Source organism: Theobroma cacao, chromosome 2 (assembly GCF_000208745.1).
Source record: "Theobroma cacao cultivar B97-61/B2 chromosome 2, Criollo_cocoa_genome_V2, whole genome shotgun sequence".
In the NCBI taxonomy this organism is placed as follows: Eukaryota; Viridiplantae; Streptophyta; class Magnoliopsida; order Malvales; family Malvaceae; genus Theobroma; species Theobroma cacao.
In genome coordinates, this window is record NC_030851.1 from 40935532 (window position 1) to 40952789 (window position 17258).

The 17258-nt window shown below is 36.6% G+C and overlaps 1 protein-coding gene across 1 annotated transcript; it reads left to right on the forward strand.

Annotated features, from left to right (window-relative positions):
- On the forward strand, nt 8906–10869 carry LOC18610549 (transcription factor TCP12). Its single transcript, XM_007046257.2, has one exon. It carries the CDS (start codon nt 9233–9235, stop codon nt 10691–10693), a length of 1461 nt encoding a protein of 486 aa, XP_007046319.2. The 5' UTR covers nt 8906–9232; the 3' UTR covers nt 10694–10869.

The following is a 17258-nucleotide window of genomic DNA, read 5'->3' on the forward strand; positions in this document are numbered from 1 at the left end:
TATAATCCTTTGCATGCATGGTAAGCACACATGAATAGTTATAACACACTCCTTACAAGCAAAATACATTGAATGAAAACATGCATGGTCCAAATTAATGGAATTGTCACTACAATAAATAAGAGGAAAAATCATTAAATTAAGTTAATAGTTGAGAAATAATTAGTCGGTGATGCATGGAATATAAGTGTTTGATAATGATGATTAATTCTCTAACAAGAAAATTGTACTAATAGATGATCATGGTATGTATATATGCAGTGATATTTTGAACTTGAAAATATATAAGAGAATTTGAGTAACTGGAAAGCTAAGAGTAATTAAACATATATATGTTATAAAACTTGGTCATAAGCTGAAGCGAAGGAGGTCCACATGGTTCCACTTTTCTCACCAGAAAAATCTTACAAGTACATCTTGCTTTTTAAGTTAAGCACTAATGATGTTTAACTAAAAAAATTGAGAGCAGAGTGCGATCCAGTTCAAGGTGATGATCCAAGGGTCATGCAGCTAGATGAGGATTTCCTGACGTAGTGGCAGAGTCAAGATTTTATGTTTGGGGAGGTGAAAAATCTAAAATAATATTTATAAATTAAACAGTCATGCTAGAAATTCAATGTTTGACAATAATATAAAACAATTTAAACAAAAAAAGTTCATAGGAAAATTATGCAAATAAATCTTGAAAATTTTTCAAAAGAATCAATCTCAATAATTTACTTAAAAGAATTAATTAGTATGATCATAAATAATTTAATAATAACAATAATCTCAATTTCTAGATAAACGTAAAAATAAACAAAAATTAACAAATATAATAAAAAAATCTCAATGAGAAGCAATGTCTTAAAAAATATTAAGGACTATCAATAAATAATTCAATGGAGAAGCAATTCTCTAAAATTAATTACAAAATTAAATATAATATTAACAAACAATTCAACGAGGGAGCAATCCTTGAATAAAAAACTTAATCGTTCATAAGAATCTAAGCAAAGAAAAAAGTACAACTAATTTGTAGGATAACAATCAAGCAATCTCTAAATAAATAAGTAATAAGTATAATCGTAGATACTTAATTAAATTGCTTTCAACAAAAAAGAATCGATTTGCTTAATTTCTCAATCAAAGAATAATTTTTTTATTAAATATAAGTAAACGGATCATAATGTAAGGATTAACTCAACTCGTCGAATTTTGCTTATCTTTCAATGATATTATTATAAAAACGTGAAGGCTGTAAATTAAGTATATATCGTCTCGTATGGGAAATTAAAGATATACAGTGAATCTTCTATTCATGAATCAATCTCTACCTTTTGCTTCCAGTTTTGTTTCTTTATACACACTTAACTGGTGCGCGCGGCTTCTTTTTCTGTATATATTTTCTTCGAGTCCAGAGCTGGTAGGACATTTCACTCATGGCGTCCACTAAATATGTCAATAAAGTTTACTTTTGCAGAAACTTCAATGGTTTCTATACATATATCTAGGCTTCCCCTTCCATTTTTCTTTTCCCAGTCATGAGCCACAAGAGGTATCAGCAGTTTTGGACCAAAACAGATGGTGTATGATTAGGACCCCTGTTTACATCAGTATAACTTTTCTTTCTGATATATTTATATCTATAGGCATGCATCCCTAAAACGTAATAACTAAATTGGTCTATGATCCTACATAGAGACTTTCGGTCAATAAGAATTAATTGAGATTTCGATTTAAACTATCTGCTATTATATATAGGTCAACAAAAACCATAACTCCTGGTCCAACCAGTGCATTGACAAATATCAAGTCAAGGTCGTTTAAAGTTGTGCCGAAGGTCTAGGATTGCACTTATGAACCGACTTGGCTGGTCATCATGTTACAGTCTACCCGGTAATTGTGTGCAGTTCAGCCATTTGAGTTCATTAAACTCTGCTCTGTGTCTGGTTGCTGCTATTGAAGAGTCAAGTAATTATGTTAAAAGGCATAGAAAATTGGTTGTTAAGAAGTATCTCAATCTGAATCTAAAAAGGCAAGGCATAGAAATTAAGAATGCAGTGAGCAAACAAGTTTGGACGGTCCCAATTAACGGGTTAGGCTTTTCGAAATGGAGGAGAGGTGTTGGTGGGTCCAAACTGCATCTCGTCTTTAATCCCAAAACAAAATTTCCACAGTGTTCAACTTCTCCACTCTCAGCAAAAGCCGTCCTTGGTGCTTGACTGGGATTATTATGTTTTCAATTGCCGAGTTGTCCCATTCAAAAGGGATCAAGCCAACTATATTCTCTGCCTGGCTGCAGCTGGAGGGAGGCAGTTCCCTTTGATATCTTAGTATACAAGAAGAGTCAAAGAAATATGCCCCAAATTTCCATGGAATGTGTCCTCAAAGTGGGACAGTGGGCTTGCTGCCTAACCAATTGCACTTCCCCACCCCTCATCAACACGTCTCTTTCAATGACAACTTACAAGTACAAAATATATGCTTCTTATCGATTCATTTTCTTTCCAAAGCCGAAAGTGAGTCCCCACAACCTAGCTTTGTCTCATAATCAAAATGAGCCGAAAATGTCAGGGAATTGTTAACAGGCAATTATGATCTAACTGCTGCCATTGATTACCAAGCTTTTGCATTATTACTTTTGCCTTTGTCGTCTGCCTTAACGTTTACAATTAAATTATAACTAGACTTCTTACAAAATTTATTTAATTAATTGTCAGAATTATATCTTGCCATAATTAGAAACATCAGTTTTGACAAGATAATTCATTAATAGCTCGAAAGATATGTTGAATTTATTATTTTTATATATGTTCTTATCCACAAAGATTTGGTGAGAGATATAACCATAGCAAGCAATGTAAATAATTAACAACATATAAACTTGTACATGAAGATGTTGTTTTTACTATTGCCATCATAATGTTTTATTGCATTAATGGTAACTATAATTCCAAGTTTGGCTTGAGTATGGAACAAGTAACATGGAATATATATGTTTGTATATATATATAGATCAAAATATGATTGCAAAGATGGTAGCTCCTGATGATAACTCATAGGCTGGCGATATAATTAAGCAGAAAACAAGGATGGGGGAGATGGAGATGGAGATGGAGATGGACATTGTATAGAGTCATCATACAGAAAAAGTGAATGCATGCGAGTGCAACAGAAGAAGAGCTAGCTGTTTTTCATCACCAAGACGAATGCTTGAACAAAACGCTAAGACACTTCACATGTATATGCATCATTGTGATCTGCAGTTGAAGTTGGGGAAAGCAATTTCGAATACCTTTGATTAATGATCAATGTAAAAAGCTTACAAATATATATATATATATATGATCAACACTGCGCCTTTTCATTAGCACGCTTAAAAGTAACTCAATATCATATATATTCATAACATGCCAGACAAAAAAACAAGGCAAGTTCAACTTGGTTATCAAGAATTCAGTGGAGCACGCAAAATGTGAACAAAGGAGACACCATTTGATTTATATATATATTTTATATAATAACGAGATTATACTTGTTCCGAGATGAGTTGAGCAACTAGAAAATCCAACGTATTCTTGAACTACAAATGAATTGATGATAGACAGATTCATCAAGGATCTCCTGTCAATGTTCAGTTGATTAACGACAACGGTAATTGTTTAATTTATTTGTAAATTGTTGTATTTTTCGTTAATTAACAAATATCTATCTTTAGATGCATCCAAAGTAGGACTAAAACCAAGATGCAGAAATCTGGAGGCTTTCATCTTACCACATTAAGCCAAAGCTACCTTCAAGGTGAGGCCTGGCTGGATATATATTTTTCTCTTAATATGGATTTGTTGAGTATTTGTTTTGGGTGTTTTTAAAGCTTAGTGTTTATAATATAGTAAAGGCTGAGTTGGGCCATTTATATGTGTGCTTGAGCCTATTAATTCTTCAATTTTAGTTAGGGCCGGGAGTCCAAGAGTTACCTTGACTTCCACAGCCCAGCCTGTTTCCTTCAAACGATGATGGGTGCTCCATCGTAGGCATTAATCACAGAGCAGTGCTAGCTGGGCTTATGGCCGAAAGGAATAATGAAAGCTAGTTGTATGGTCAATGGGTTCTAAATTTCCCTTGCACCGATCAATGGGTTTTGTTCATGCCTTTATGGTGAGGCAAGGCCCATCAATGGGTTTTTTCTTCTCTTCATTGTTCGAGTTCTTGGCATTGACAATAGAATTTTTATATGCACAGTGAGAAGAGAGTTACAAGGTCAAATGCAATGATAGAAAATAATAATTAACATACAGAATATATATATATATATATATATATATGTATAGTTGGGTTTTATTCTAAAAATTAATTATTGGATGTTTGATGAAATTTAAGGAGAAACTTCAAACTTTAGCATCATAAGACAGAGGTGAAGTGAATGAGAGAAATTATAGATCAGACAGTACAGTGGTACTCTTGACTCTTGAGCACTTACTGCCAAATTAACTTATCGTTATCTAATGATTTGTGGCTTGTAAAAGCAAACGTTGGTTTGTTAACGTCTCTAAAGCTTCCTCAGTGATGAATTGAGCCAAGCTGATGAGGTTAAGTTAATGCCATCGCATCAGGTAGTTCTTTCAGCAAGTCTTTTAGTGGCACGATTGGCCTTTTTAATTACCTTTTAATTTGATGATGCTTAAGCATGCATGCACAGCTGGCCAGCTTTACTTGTTACATCAGCAGCTCCATCCCAAGCACAGCATGCATGCATCTGCACACAATCGATCCCTTTGAAATTTGTTACGCCAATTGTGAATAATTAAGCCGATGGAGGGGAGGCAACTATGTCTATATGTGGTCATTGTGGAAAAAGGAGATCAGTTCCATCAATCAATATTCGATATCCCTTAGAGAAAGTCGCAGCTAGCGCCTCTCCGAAACTGATTGTGGAACTCAATTTTATCTGTCCCCATGGCAGGCATCTTTTACACTTTTTTCTTTCTACATAGACATGGTAATGATACCCAATTAAGGGCATCTGAGAAAGCGTTCATATGCAAATGATCCAGAAGCAGACCGTTTAGAATATTGCTTAATTACCTAGCTAGGCCTAGGGAAATTGGAGAAGAATTATTCTCATTATAGTTATGTAGCCATTGTATCATCATCTCAAGAAGAAAAAGAAGAAAGAATTCTGATGCACATGCTTCCTGCAAGCATGGCTTACTGTTATATGCCACAGAAATATAATTATCTGAGGATCCCAATTCCAACAATCCGTATGTACTATCATTAGTTCTGTTGGCAACAAAGAGCAGTGGAATATTAGGCAATTAGTACTTTGAATGTATAAATCTCTAAATGGAAGAAAATTGTTTAGGTGATTTACTTGGTCCCTCACAGGTTTTCAGAAACATTAATTAATTATGTCTGGCAGTGTGATAAAAACAGTACTTCGGCGGGCGACACGCTAGCAGGAAGCTGGATGCTCCACACAAATTAAGGAAGGAATGGTCATCTATCAATTGCCTTGGTTGTCAAATTTGGAGCACACGAGGGGCAAAATCTTACTTCCATATATGTATAGTTTTGGTCATCCAATAAGCCAAAGTACTGAAAGTGGTTTGCTTCCTGCTTAGCTTATCATTGGTAGAAGTGCACTCCGCGTACACCCTTTACAAACCAAGTGATTTACATGTATTGGCATTTGGCAGGTGATCCCATGATGGGGAAACAACACAGCCCAAACTCACGAGTTATTGCCATCATCACAAATGGGCAGTAAGTAATGTTTCAGGTGGTAACCATCTGCTGTTCAGTCTTATTCAATTGCCATCAGATTCCACAATCCAGGGCCACTTCCTTGGCAGAGTGGGGTTAAAAGAGAGAAACCCGGCAACGTAAAACTAGAACAAAAAACACCATGAAAGACATAAACATACATATATATACGCACACATTTGTATTATTTAGTGGAAAACTTTAATTGGGGTTTAATTTCTCTTCAACTTGGATTAAGACAAGCCAGTGCATCACTTGCACATGTGTTTAGCTTTTGGGAAACAATTTTTTGTGACAGAAGGCAGCATCGGAAGGACCCCCCCCCAAAAGCAAAAGGTTACAAGTAATTTGTTTAAATTCAATCTAAGCAACTACATACTACATATGATAAGGCGATGTATGCACATAGTTTTTGGATCTTCATCCTTGTACATTACAGACAGGATGTAACATTCTCCTTTTGGTGGGATCTGTATAGCAAAAAAGAGCTAGAGCTTTAAACTTTCAGTAGTGTAAACAGAAAAAGATCGATCACTAAGGGACAAGACCCGCCAATGTTGTATCTGTAACGACTGCTTAATTTCAAGCTGCTCTTGCTTGGTACTTCGCGCATGCAGTTTCCTGCTGTATATTTATCTCTATATTTGTACATTTTCATCAAAGACCAACCTAAAATGAACGAATGTCAATGACTCCCAAGAAATTAACAAAGAAAAAAGTACAGTGAGCCAAGAATAAGCGCTTGGATTAACTTGCAATAGTGTTAGTAAGTGTATGCAAATGAAGGAAAGAAAATACACTTGGAACATAAAAGGAATGAGATGGGGAGTCCTGCTGCTAATATATGTATCCAAAATCGTAGGCCTTTTTTAGCTCTGTATCTTTGACAAACTAGTTTATTCTCTGACACTTAATTACCGCCTACATCTTTCGACTCTGGTCATGATCATTAACCAACCTTGTCCCATTTTCTGGAAGCATTCGCAGTCCAGACAATAACAGGCCACGTTGCACCCTATGGTTTGCAAGCAAAAGATAACGTACTAGTAGTAAATGATTATGACTTTGGGCTGGACAGCATCACCATTTATTATACCATACATTATCTGATAAACCTTACTTTTCTTAATTAATTTTGCTGTGATGCTCTCTTGTTGCTTCAGATGAGAATGACCGTTAGTATTACTTATCCCCGACAAAGGAAAAATACCCCCTATTAGCTAAAGGCCATAAAAGACCTTGGAGGTTACGGAGTTCTGAGCAGTAATTGGAAATGTTCACTTCTAAGATATAATGAGAGAAGCGTGTTGTGGTGTTGATACTTTTATTAAAATGAGAATGATTAGAAATGAAATGTTTATGATATAGTATCGATAAGATGTGTCAGTCTTTAAAATTTATACGGATAGATTTAAATTGAGTTTGGTATTATGTTTTTTTTTTGTCAATTTTAAATATCATTAAGTGTCATGATAAAATGGTGTCAGTATTGAATATTATTATTTTTGAATTAAAATATCTATTTTGGTTCGAGAAAAAGGAAAAAGTTAAAAGGCATTGACATGGCGACATGTGGTCCTCGCAAGTTGTACGTCTCTGGAGAAGGAAAATGAAATTAAACAGGAATGGAACTTGGAAAGGGGCCATGGGAGATGAACTAATTAAGCCAGCTAGCCATTTGATTGTTAGTTTGCAAACAGCTTCATGTAAAAAATGGAATGAATGAAGGGAATATCTTAGGTAAACATGAGAAATGCAACACTGGTTAATTTTCAGGCTGGCTGGTAATAGTATTTGGATCCAAATCCATGCTAAGTACAAATGAAAGAAAAAAAAAAGAGTAGGGGCAGACGTTAGGGTTTTCAGAAACTCTCCTATGGATACGGATATGACTAGGGTTGTACTGCTACTAATACCATAGCTAGTAAAGGAACATGCTGACATAAATGATCTGTTTTTCTTTTTTCTCTTCTCTGAATTGGTGGGTGCATGTGTGCTAGCGAAAGCTGCAACTGCAATGGTAAGCAAGGAGATGAGCACGGGAACTGCTCTGTTCAAAAGTTAAGCTGTGAATTTCTGCAATAAGTACATAATCACAAATGAATAGGAAAAGTTAGACGCATGGTAAAATTTAACAAAATACAGAGAATAGTGAAAAACAAGGATTTTTATTCAGAATTCATAGGGAAAGTTGTTCATCTTTATTAAAAAGATGGAGGCCAAGCTTTTTAAAGACGTTACAATGTAGTAGGGAAACAATTGATTTTGCTAATCCATGTCTTAAAAATTTTCACTAATTTTTGACAAACAAATCTGAAAATGTGAATGAGCTTAATTGATTGTAGTCTGTTTGAGATTAATTTTAACATGGGCAATTGATAATGGTGTGAAATTTGTTGAAACGGACGAAAGTTTTGTAATGGTATATTCTTGCACGTGATCAGTTTCTAATTGAATGCCTGCTCATGATCATGACCAACTTTATTTAAATAATTCGATGGGTGGAAAACTGAGTAGTTTTGCTGATCTGCATTTCCTATGCAGCTGCTTCGATGATGACATATTGGAATTGGTGTTCCAAAAATGTTATGATAGATATTGTGTACAGAAGAATGCAGGGATGACAAGAGCAAGGGAGGCAAGAAGAGTAATTGCGTGGTTGGAGTTCCAGGGAAGAAGGAAGACCCAAAACGATGTTAGGTCACAGAGTTAACCTCTTTTGGAAATAATTAGGAGGTTAGATTAGGGAAAATGAAGGATCCCCATGAATAATCAAATGCAAAGGCAGTTGTCAGAGGGAAATGAAGCCAGGAAAGCGACATTTGGTCTCCCCAGTCAAAGAAAGCCTTTGCCCATCCACGGGCGGTAAAAGCAGGCTCCGGCTGGCTCTACCTCTACATGTACATATAATGCCCCTCTGTCTCTCTCTCTCTCTTTCTTCAGTTGTGCTATCATTAATTATTGTCCTTGTGTTCTCTCTTTCTCTTTCTCTTTCTCTCCTCTCCTCTCCTCTCCTCTCATCTCCTCCCTAGCTAGGTTTTCTAGAGGTGGCCACGTCTACTCTCTCCTCGTTGTAATTCTCGACAATCTCTCTCTCCTCCTCTTTCTTCTTTCTTTCAATCTATCTTTCTGTCTGAAAAGAAAGAAAGAGAGAAAGAAAGAAATAAATAGGAAGGGTTGCTATCAAGCAACTACCTGCACCCACGTGAAGTGTCACAACACAAGCTGGGGGCTCAATTCATATTCATATTCACTCCCCTCACTTTCACAGCTTCTCTGCTTCCCACGACCTGTGTTTAGTATCCACTCACTTCCACAGTGCCCATTCGCTCTCTTTTTCTTTCCCCCAAGCTTAAGCTGCCTAGACTTCGCCTTTTTTCCCTTCAAAACAGATGAAGAAAAAAACTCTTGTCTCCCATAAATACCCGCTTCTAGCGTAATATTTCAGGTTCAGCTAGACAACAGTGTTTCTTCTGTTGCAGCCATGTTTCCTTCAAACAATAATTACAACCCTTTTCCCTTAACCACCCATACTATGCCTGGAAGCTCTTTTACAGGCGATAGAAACTCTGCAGGCTCATCACAGGAGGATCCTAATCCTCCCTTCTGGCACTTACCCGCACCCTTTATTGATGACGATGATGATGGGTTGCTTATGAGTCACCTGTTATCACAAGCACAACAACAAATCGTGGGCTCCAGTAGCAACGTGGCGCCACCGGATTCTGAGATTAACGCAGCTTCTCCAATGAAGGAAACCAAAAAGGTCACCACCAAAAGGAAGAGAAGTGCCGGTAACGGAGCAAAGCAGGGGATTCCTCGAAAGAGAACTGGAAAGAAAGACAGACACAGCAAGATCTATACAGCTCATGGTCCAAGAGATCGGCGTATGAGGTTGTCACTTCAAATTGCACGCAAGTTTTTTGATCTTCAGGACATGTTAGGCTTCGACAAAGCAAGCAAAACTATTGAATGGCTCTTCTCTAAATCCAAGGCTGCTATCAAGGAACTCACTGACAACTTCCCCGGGGTGAAGCACAGCTGCAGTGGAGGTGGAAAGAGCGTGTCATCTACCTCTGAAAGCGAAGTAGTATCAGCAGCTAAAGAGTATGAGGACAATATGGGAGACCTGCAAGGTGTTATAGCGAGAGGTGAATCTATGAGGAGTACAGCTAGAGCGACAAAGGAAAGAAAATCACGTAAAGCTTCATTCAATCCTGTTGCAAGAGAATCTAGGGACAAGGCGAGAGCAAGAGCAAGGGAGAGAACTAGAGAGAAAATGAAGATGAGAGGGCTGGAAAAATCCCAAAAGTGTTCAGATGAATCGAACCCTAATGAATTGGAGCGCTTGCAGTCCTCGAGTCCTCTTGAAGCTGGTGAAAATTTGGGTCCCTCGACTCAAACGAACTCTACTCTCAAGGTAGTGGCTGAGGAAGTAGAACAACGGCACCAAAGCACTGTACACTTGCTAGAACATGAAATTGATTCTGTAAGCGTCATTGAGAAATTTCTCGGCCTCAATAGAGCACCAAGATCGTCATCCATGTTTAATTACTCGCACAACTTCGCAGACTCAAGCGAAGAAAATTCAGAGGAAAATTGTCCAATATTTTCTGGAAATTGGGGCATGAACAGTGACAGGATCCGATACGGTTACTATGCACTGACAAACAGCAAGGATTCCACAGGTAATGCCCAAGAACAAAACCCTAGTATAATTTTCATGACGGACCCAAATGCAAACACCCAAGAGGAAAACCCTAGTTCAAATCTCGTGGTCAACTCGTATGCTAAAACAGTGAGCCATAATCCAGACTTGATGACCCCCTCAAATGCCCATGAAGGAAGCCCTACTTCAATCCTCGTGCCCTCCTCAGACATCGGTTTGCATTCACATTACCAAGAAAATCCTATTGTTGCCAGCAAATACCACAATTTTTATTGACGAAGATGCTGATAAATCCCTTCCTGTTTTCCTAATTATGTCAAACAACAACTGTACGGCTTTCTTCAACTTGATTTTGTGTGTGGTGAATCCTCTTTGCTTAATGGTGGGAATGGATTGAGTGTTGTTGTATTTCTTCTATGAAGTTTATCAGAATTTGACTTTGTGTTTTGTCAGTCTCCTATTTTTTGACTTTGTTCTTTCTTACTCCTAAGATACAATGTTGCTACAGGAAATATTACTTCAAACAAATTACTGTTTTGATAGATTTCATCTACTGTTATGAGAACTTATCATTGACAATAATTCAGAGCATTTACTCAATATCCAGTTATGCACTGTGTCGCCTCCCAGTACGGATGAGGAAGACAAATGTTCATGTTATAATTATGATTTAGGAAGAAAATAATAGAAATAAAAGAATGAGCTAATTTCCACTGTTCTCTTTCTTTCCCTATGGAAATAATTTATTCTATCCGCAAGACATTGTTATCACCAAAAATTCTTGGAGACTCACAGTGCATTGAAGGTGAACAAGCACTGACAGACTTGATTGATTATATATATATATTATATTTAGAGATTTCACCATCTCGACTGCAGGTGGCAACAGGAATTCAGCCATACAAGGGCGGGCTGTTACTGATCTCAGGTAGAAATATTTTCATTTCTCAAAATTATTCGGCTTTCGTCATGATGATGAATTCTATGTTTCTATATCATGAATAGTGGCAGAATACAACAGAGGTGATTAAAGGATTAACCTTGACTAGTTAATCTATAATTGTAAACTTAAAAAATTCAGTCTGGATATTCCCCTCTTCAATCTTAAGCAAATCTACCAGGTAATGGATATTGATCACAATGAGTTACTGATAAGTGTCAAGTCAAGGTTTTCTGGTGCAGGTGAAGAATGTTTTACAGCAATAAGAACAAATAAATCAGAACTAAAAATAAATTCTGAGGAGAAAAATTGTTAATATCAAGTCAGGAACATGCTAGTGGAAATTAAACTTAGGATTTGCTTACATTTTTAATGAAAATTATCAGTAAAAACTTTTCCATAAAGATTCCCCAAGGTGACTTATATCAATGCTGGTCTATACTTTGGTAGACATTGCACTTACTATTGTATGCTGTAGCAAGCAGATGATTTTTTCTTTTCTTTTTGAATTGTCAACACAATAAATTACTGGAGTTTAACTTCCATACCTTGTCTGCCAAATCTTAATGCTCCCTCTGCTTCAAACTTTATTTCTTTGGTCTGCTGTCCAACTGCATGTAGCCTTATGACCATAGCAATAAACATATTGTACTTATATATAAACCTATATTTGCGTCTTCTAAAATGGAAAATACAACCCATCCCTAAGTAGGCATAGCAAGAAAGCAATTGAGGACATTGCAAAATCATTACAAGAAGCTTTGGCTGGTTGGGGTGGGGAGCATATGCATCAATTCCACTGAAGACTGCAAGGCAGGTATGCATTTATTTTGGCTAACCCATGAATTCATTCAATTCCTATCAAAACTGCTTTCTTAAAGGAGTTAAAGCTGTTGGTCTCCCTTGATCTTCTCTCTGTCTCTCTTCTTAGCTCTTGATTGCTCAAGCAAGAATATAGATTAACCATGAATGAAGTTGAAATTTCAAGTCATATATCCTTTCCTACTTTGCATAAAACAATTATGTCAAGCATGCATCATATTTCCTGATCTAAGAAGAAATAAAGTATATCATGCTGTAAAATTAACTGATAACAATAGGTTATGGAAAACAGTACATTTCTATTGATTTCAACCTTAATAAATCAATCTCTTCGTAGAAGTCTGAAGGAAAAAAAACCATTGTAGATGATTTTACTGCAAATCCACATCAATCCTTAATGTTTAACAGTCTTATTGCTTCTGCTTGAACACACTTTCTTGACATATATATCACATAGTTCATATCTTCCCAGATTTGATTGTAACGACTAAATTTTCATGCTTAAGTTTCTATGCTGCCTCTATGTATATGTACAGGCCACAAGGTAGACTACCTTGCTTTCATGATTTGATCTTGTCATGGAGCTCAGCTGCTCTGTCCTTATATATGTCAAGTTAGTGAACTTTCCAGCTTGTCTCTTCATTATCTTATCTTAAGGTATCACATCATTTTTTCTTTTAATGTTTCCCAGACTACCAAGGTGGACCATGATGCCTCAATCTTCAATCATAGCCTCATTGAAACCTGAATTCATATATATGTATATGTATATATGGTATACTATAGTACAATTTCTGTCTTCCATTATTTGCACAAGAATCAGAAGCAAGCATAACACGGATTCTTGGAAATTAAAGCTCTGGGCAGATCGCATTTTATGATCCTCACCTCATGGATCATGTTAAAAGGAACTACTCATGGAGAAGCATCTAAACTTGTTGTGTTATTAGTCAGCTCAGTAACAGATGACAGAACTTTTTTTATCAGATCTCTAATGCAGTCAGCTCACCAAGCATCATGTTAGCTATACCTTGATGTTCTGATCTTTAATTTCAAGCTGAAGACTATTTATAAGAAAACAGGAATCAAGAGCTGAACGGTACAGTCCAGAGAAAACCACCATTTTTAAGTTATAATTCACAAAAATAGGATTCTGTAATGAGCTGATTATACAGATCATCTGCATACATATTTCTGTTTTTTTTTTTTTTTTTTTTCCTTCAGCCAATCAGTGAAACACTACAGTGAGAATTGGCCCTAAGGCCTATAGGTACAAGCAACAATTAGCTGTTAAGATGATTAAACAAACAACATGCAGCGTGTAACTGATCTGTTAATTACTTCCCTGCATGGAACTGCAACAGCATGTTCAGCTCCTAGAGTACCATAAACAGATGTTATGACTGTGCTGATCATGGGTTTATTCGAAATTATAAACAGCTTCAAGCAAAGGAATAAAAACGGTATGCAAAAATGTGTTGTATTCGTACTCAATATATTAAAAACAATACAAAATTTAATCAGAAACTAATCGTACCAAAATCAGACTACCACATAAGCATGCAGTAATTGGTACACAATACCAACCACATGCAGCTATATATATGTATACATATATATATATGTATATATATGTATATATGTATATATATGTATATATATATATCTAGCTCATTTAGACTCAAGATCGTTGGATGCTTGTCCGCATCAGCTTGAAGCAAGTTGAAATTAATGGTGGTCCAAATTGGTCATGCAAAAGACGGGAATGGCGGAAAAGTTGGGTCAAGAGAAAATTAAAACATACCGCACCTTGCCCAAAGAAAACTATCTTTCATCAGATTCCAGTTTTGTTGGGGGAGAGGGGAACACATGCGAGCTGCCCCGTGGTAGTGCTTTTATCTGCTAACTAATGCTGATAACTACATAACGCCAAAACTTCAATGCCCTTAGCCCTTGGCCTTAGGAAAGTGATGAAGAAACCAAAACCTTGAAAGAAAAAGAAATTGAAAGCTTTCATAAGTCGCGCTCCATAAGTCTAAACACCATATGTTAATTCTTGAGTTTTCCTTGTAATTATAACCAGCAAACCTGAGTTTCCTACAACATGTTGAGGATTTATGATGAACTAATGGCAAGTATATATGTTATAGAAACCATAAGCTCACACATTAATTGCCACATGATCTGCCATGCCCTGCCATGTTGCAAGCATAGACATATCAATTTCTTATTATCTTGCAGGAAAAAGAAATGGTTGATGAACAAACATTAATGGATATGGATGCATAGATTTTATATATATTTGCTTCTTTGTTTGGTAAAGCTACGGCTTAACTGTGATTCCAACCCTATAGTCAAAAAAGTAGACCTAAACAAATTAGGTTCAAAATGAAATGGCCCAAACTGACACAAATATCATATAATTCAAGACACCCCCTAAGCTGCATAGCTACTAACATCTACATTACCCAAGGTGTTTGAACTCAGACAAAGAAACATAGCCTTCTCCTATGCTAGCTAGTGGCTAAAATCAGATACTATTATACTATGATATTTATTGTCTTTAATTGTCTTTTTATCTAAATTATATTAGACAATTTTAATTATATCAGATTTATGACATTGATAAAAAAAATTTAATTTTAATCGAGAAAAAGTAGCAGTGATCGAAGTGGGCACAGCTTGTGTTTGTATTTGTATTTATATATATATATTTGGGGGCCCCTTTTGGATTTATCACTTTTGAAGGACAATGGGCGCCTTCCACTTTGTCTGTCATTGTTAATTACTACCATCAACTCAACTTATGGGATTAGCATTCAGTAGCAGCCAAAGAAATGACTCAATCTTCTGTCCAAGGCCTGATGATTATTTTGCAATTCTAAAATTAAACATTTTATAATTCTTAGTCTTAGTTTACATGCAGAGATAGGATTATGATTCAACACATGCAATGAAACAGGAGAAGGTAAAGAAGAAGGAAGAGAAACAAAGCAGATAGACAGCAGGGGGACTAACTCGATCTGGACGTACTAAACTTATTTAAGGAAAATAAAGAAAGGATAGATGGTTTATGCTAAGTTGGGCAGCGGGCGGCAGGGAGTAATGGCAGCAAACTGTAGTTCCTCAGTCAAAACGTTAAAAGTAGGAATGGTACGATGCTTGTATTTATACTAAAGCTAACAACTTTAGGCTTTTGCTTGTGTAATGGACTGAGAGTATAGTATTTGAGAGTAAAAAGCAGACCATTATTATTCCTTTTCTTTTGACTTTTTAAGCTTTCACTCTCTCTTTAAACAACTAGTGGTGAGTGTTTAGCGATAACCCAGAGAAAGAATGATCGACAAGCAAGTGAAAGATGATGGGGTTTTGCCCTTTTGATCTTCAACCCCATCATTTCATGATTGCATCATTACATCCATTTGTTTTGGGATGTGGGTCCTGTAGATCGAAAGGAGATCATTAACTCATCAAAGTGGGACCACGAAGGAGGAGTGATGTGGGTCCATCATCCAGGTCAATGCTTAGCATGCAAACCCCATAAACAAAACCGAGTGTCCTAATCTTGAAGCCAACATTTTTTCATGCAATTGTGCGTGAAACAAAGAAGATTCGAAAGAATGGAAGCAGAGACGGATGTTTACTGTGAGGCAACACCCCACTTTCTCACACCATTTTCTCTCAGTGTTAAGAGAGTAAGAGAGCAAACAAAGAACAAAAGAAAAGGAGTTATAGCTAGCCAACTAACTAACTAACTAACCTGAAACGGCTTGCAGTGATATATTTCTAGACCCGGCATGGTTTCTTTGATTGCTCGAGCAAGAATGATACTATCAAAGTACGGAAGCAGCAAGCAAGTGCAAAATCATGGGCAATAGCCCTGGAATACCAACAACAGATTGCCAAAACATTTTTCAGTTTTTAAGACCAATATCTCTTAGTCTAGCTAAGGCCTGAGCGCACTAGCAGACACTCGAAAGCAGCCAAGGATAACTGCATCAAAACGCCAAACATAAATAAAGATGAGAGTAGAGAAAAGAAAAGCCAAAGAAAGAGACCGCTCAGAGGGAGCAAATAATAATGAAGAGCAGAGCTATTTTTAGCGACAAACCCGGAAAAGAGATCAGTCTCTATCTGCAATCAGAAACACAAGTTTCCTTCTTTTTTTTTTTTTGAGAGAGAGAGAGAGAGAGAGAGAGTATGGTATAGTATAGAGGAATGGATGGATTTGGAGAGGGAAAGCAAAAGAAGGAAACCCCCAGATACTGTTATATAAGATATATGGATACGAATGATGGGTTTTGTACTGAGACTGAAAGTTTTTTTGTTTTTTCTTTTATTTATTTATTGACAGAAAAATAGTAGTAAACACTGACAAAGAGCTGAAACATCTCTGCCTCTCATCTTTAATGTATTTTATAAGGGTTAGTTAGTTGGATTTGCTTGTTTTGAGTCAGTTGCGTGATCTTATGGCAGTGTTAGGTGTTACAGACTGAGAAAGATGAACGATATGGCCTACAAGGCTCAGTACGGGGGGCTTCTCCTTTGCTGCTAAAACAAAAATATATATTTACACACTTGCTCATCATCTAATTAACGCCACCCTGCAGACCCAAAAAAGAAAAAGTGAATTTGGGAAGGCTATAAAACAACAAAGACACGAAGATCTTTACATCTTATAGTGTATGGACAGCGACAGTGCGATGATAATTAGCCTGTATCATGAGCCGGAATTTAAGCCTCTCGATCAGTCGCTTTGCTGCAAAGTGTACGTACTACTACTCATCAGGACGTCTCAACTGCTAGCTGCAACATCTTTTCCTCTTTGGGGTTTTCTTATAATTCATTCACTTTCACTACAAGGATAATGTATACGGAAGCTGTGCATCCATTTCCATGTATATAATATAATACTATACTTATGGAGCCACGCGCTGTTGGGAAGAATTATAGCGAACCAAATTATTGCGATCTGCACACAGAGAGAGAGAGAGAGAGAGAGAGGTTCAATATCAGTGATCAGATTCAGTTGGTTCCCTCGTTGCATGTGGCTCAAGATTCCCCTTTGAACCATTTCAA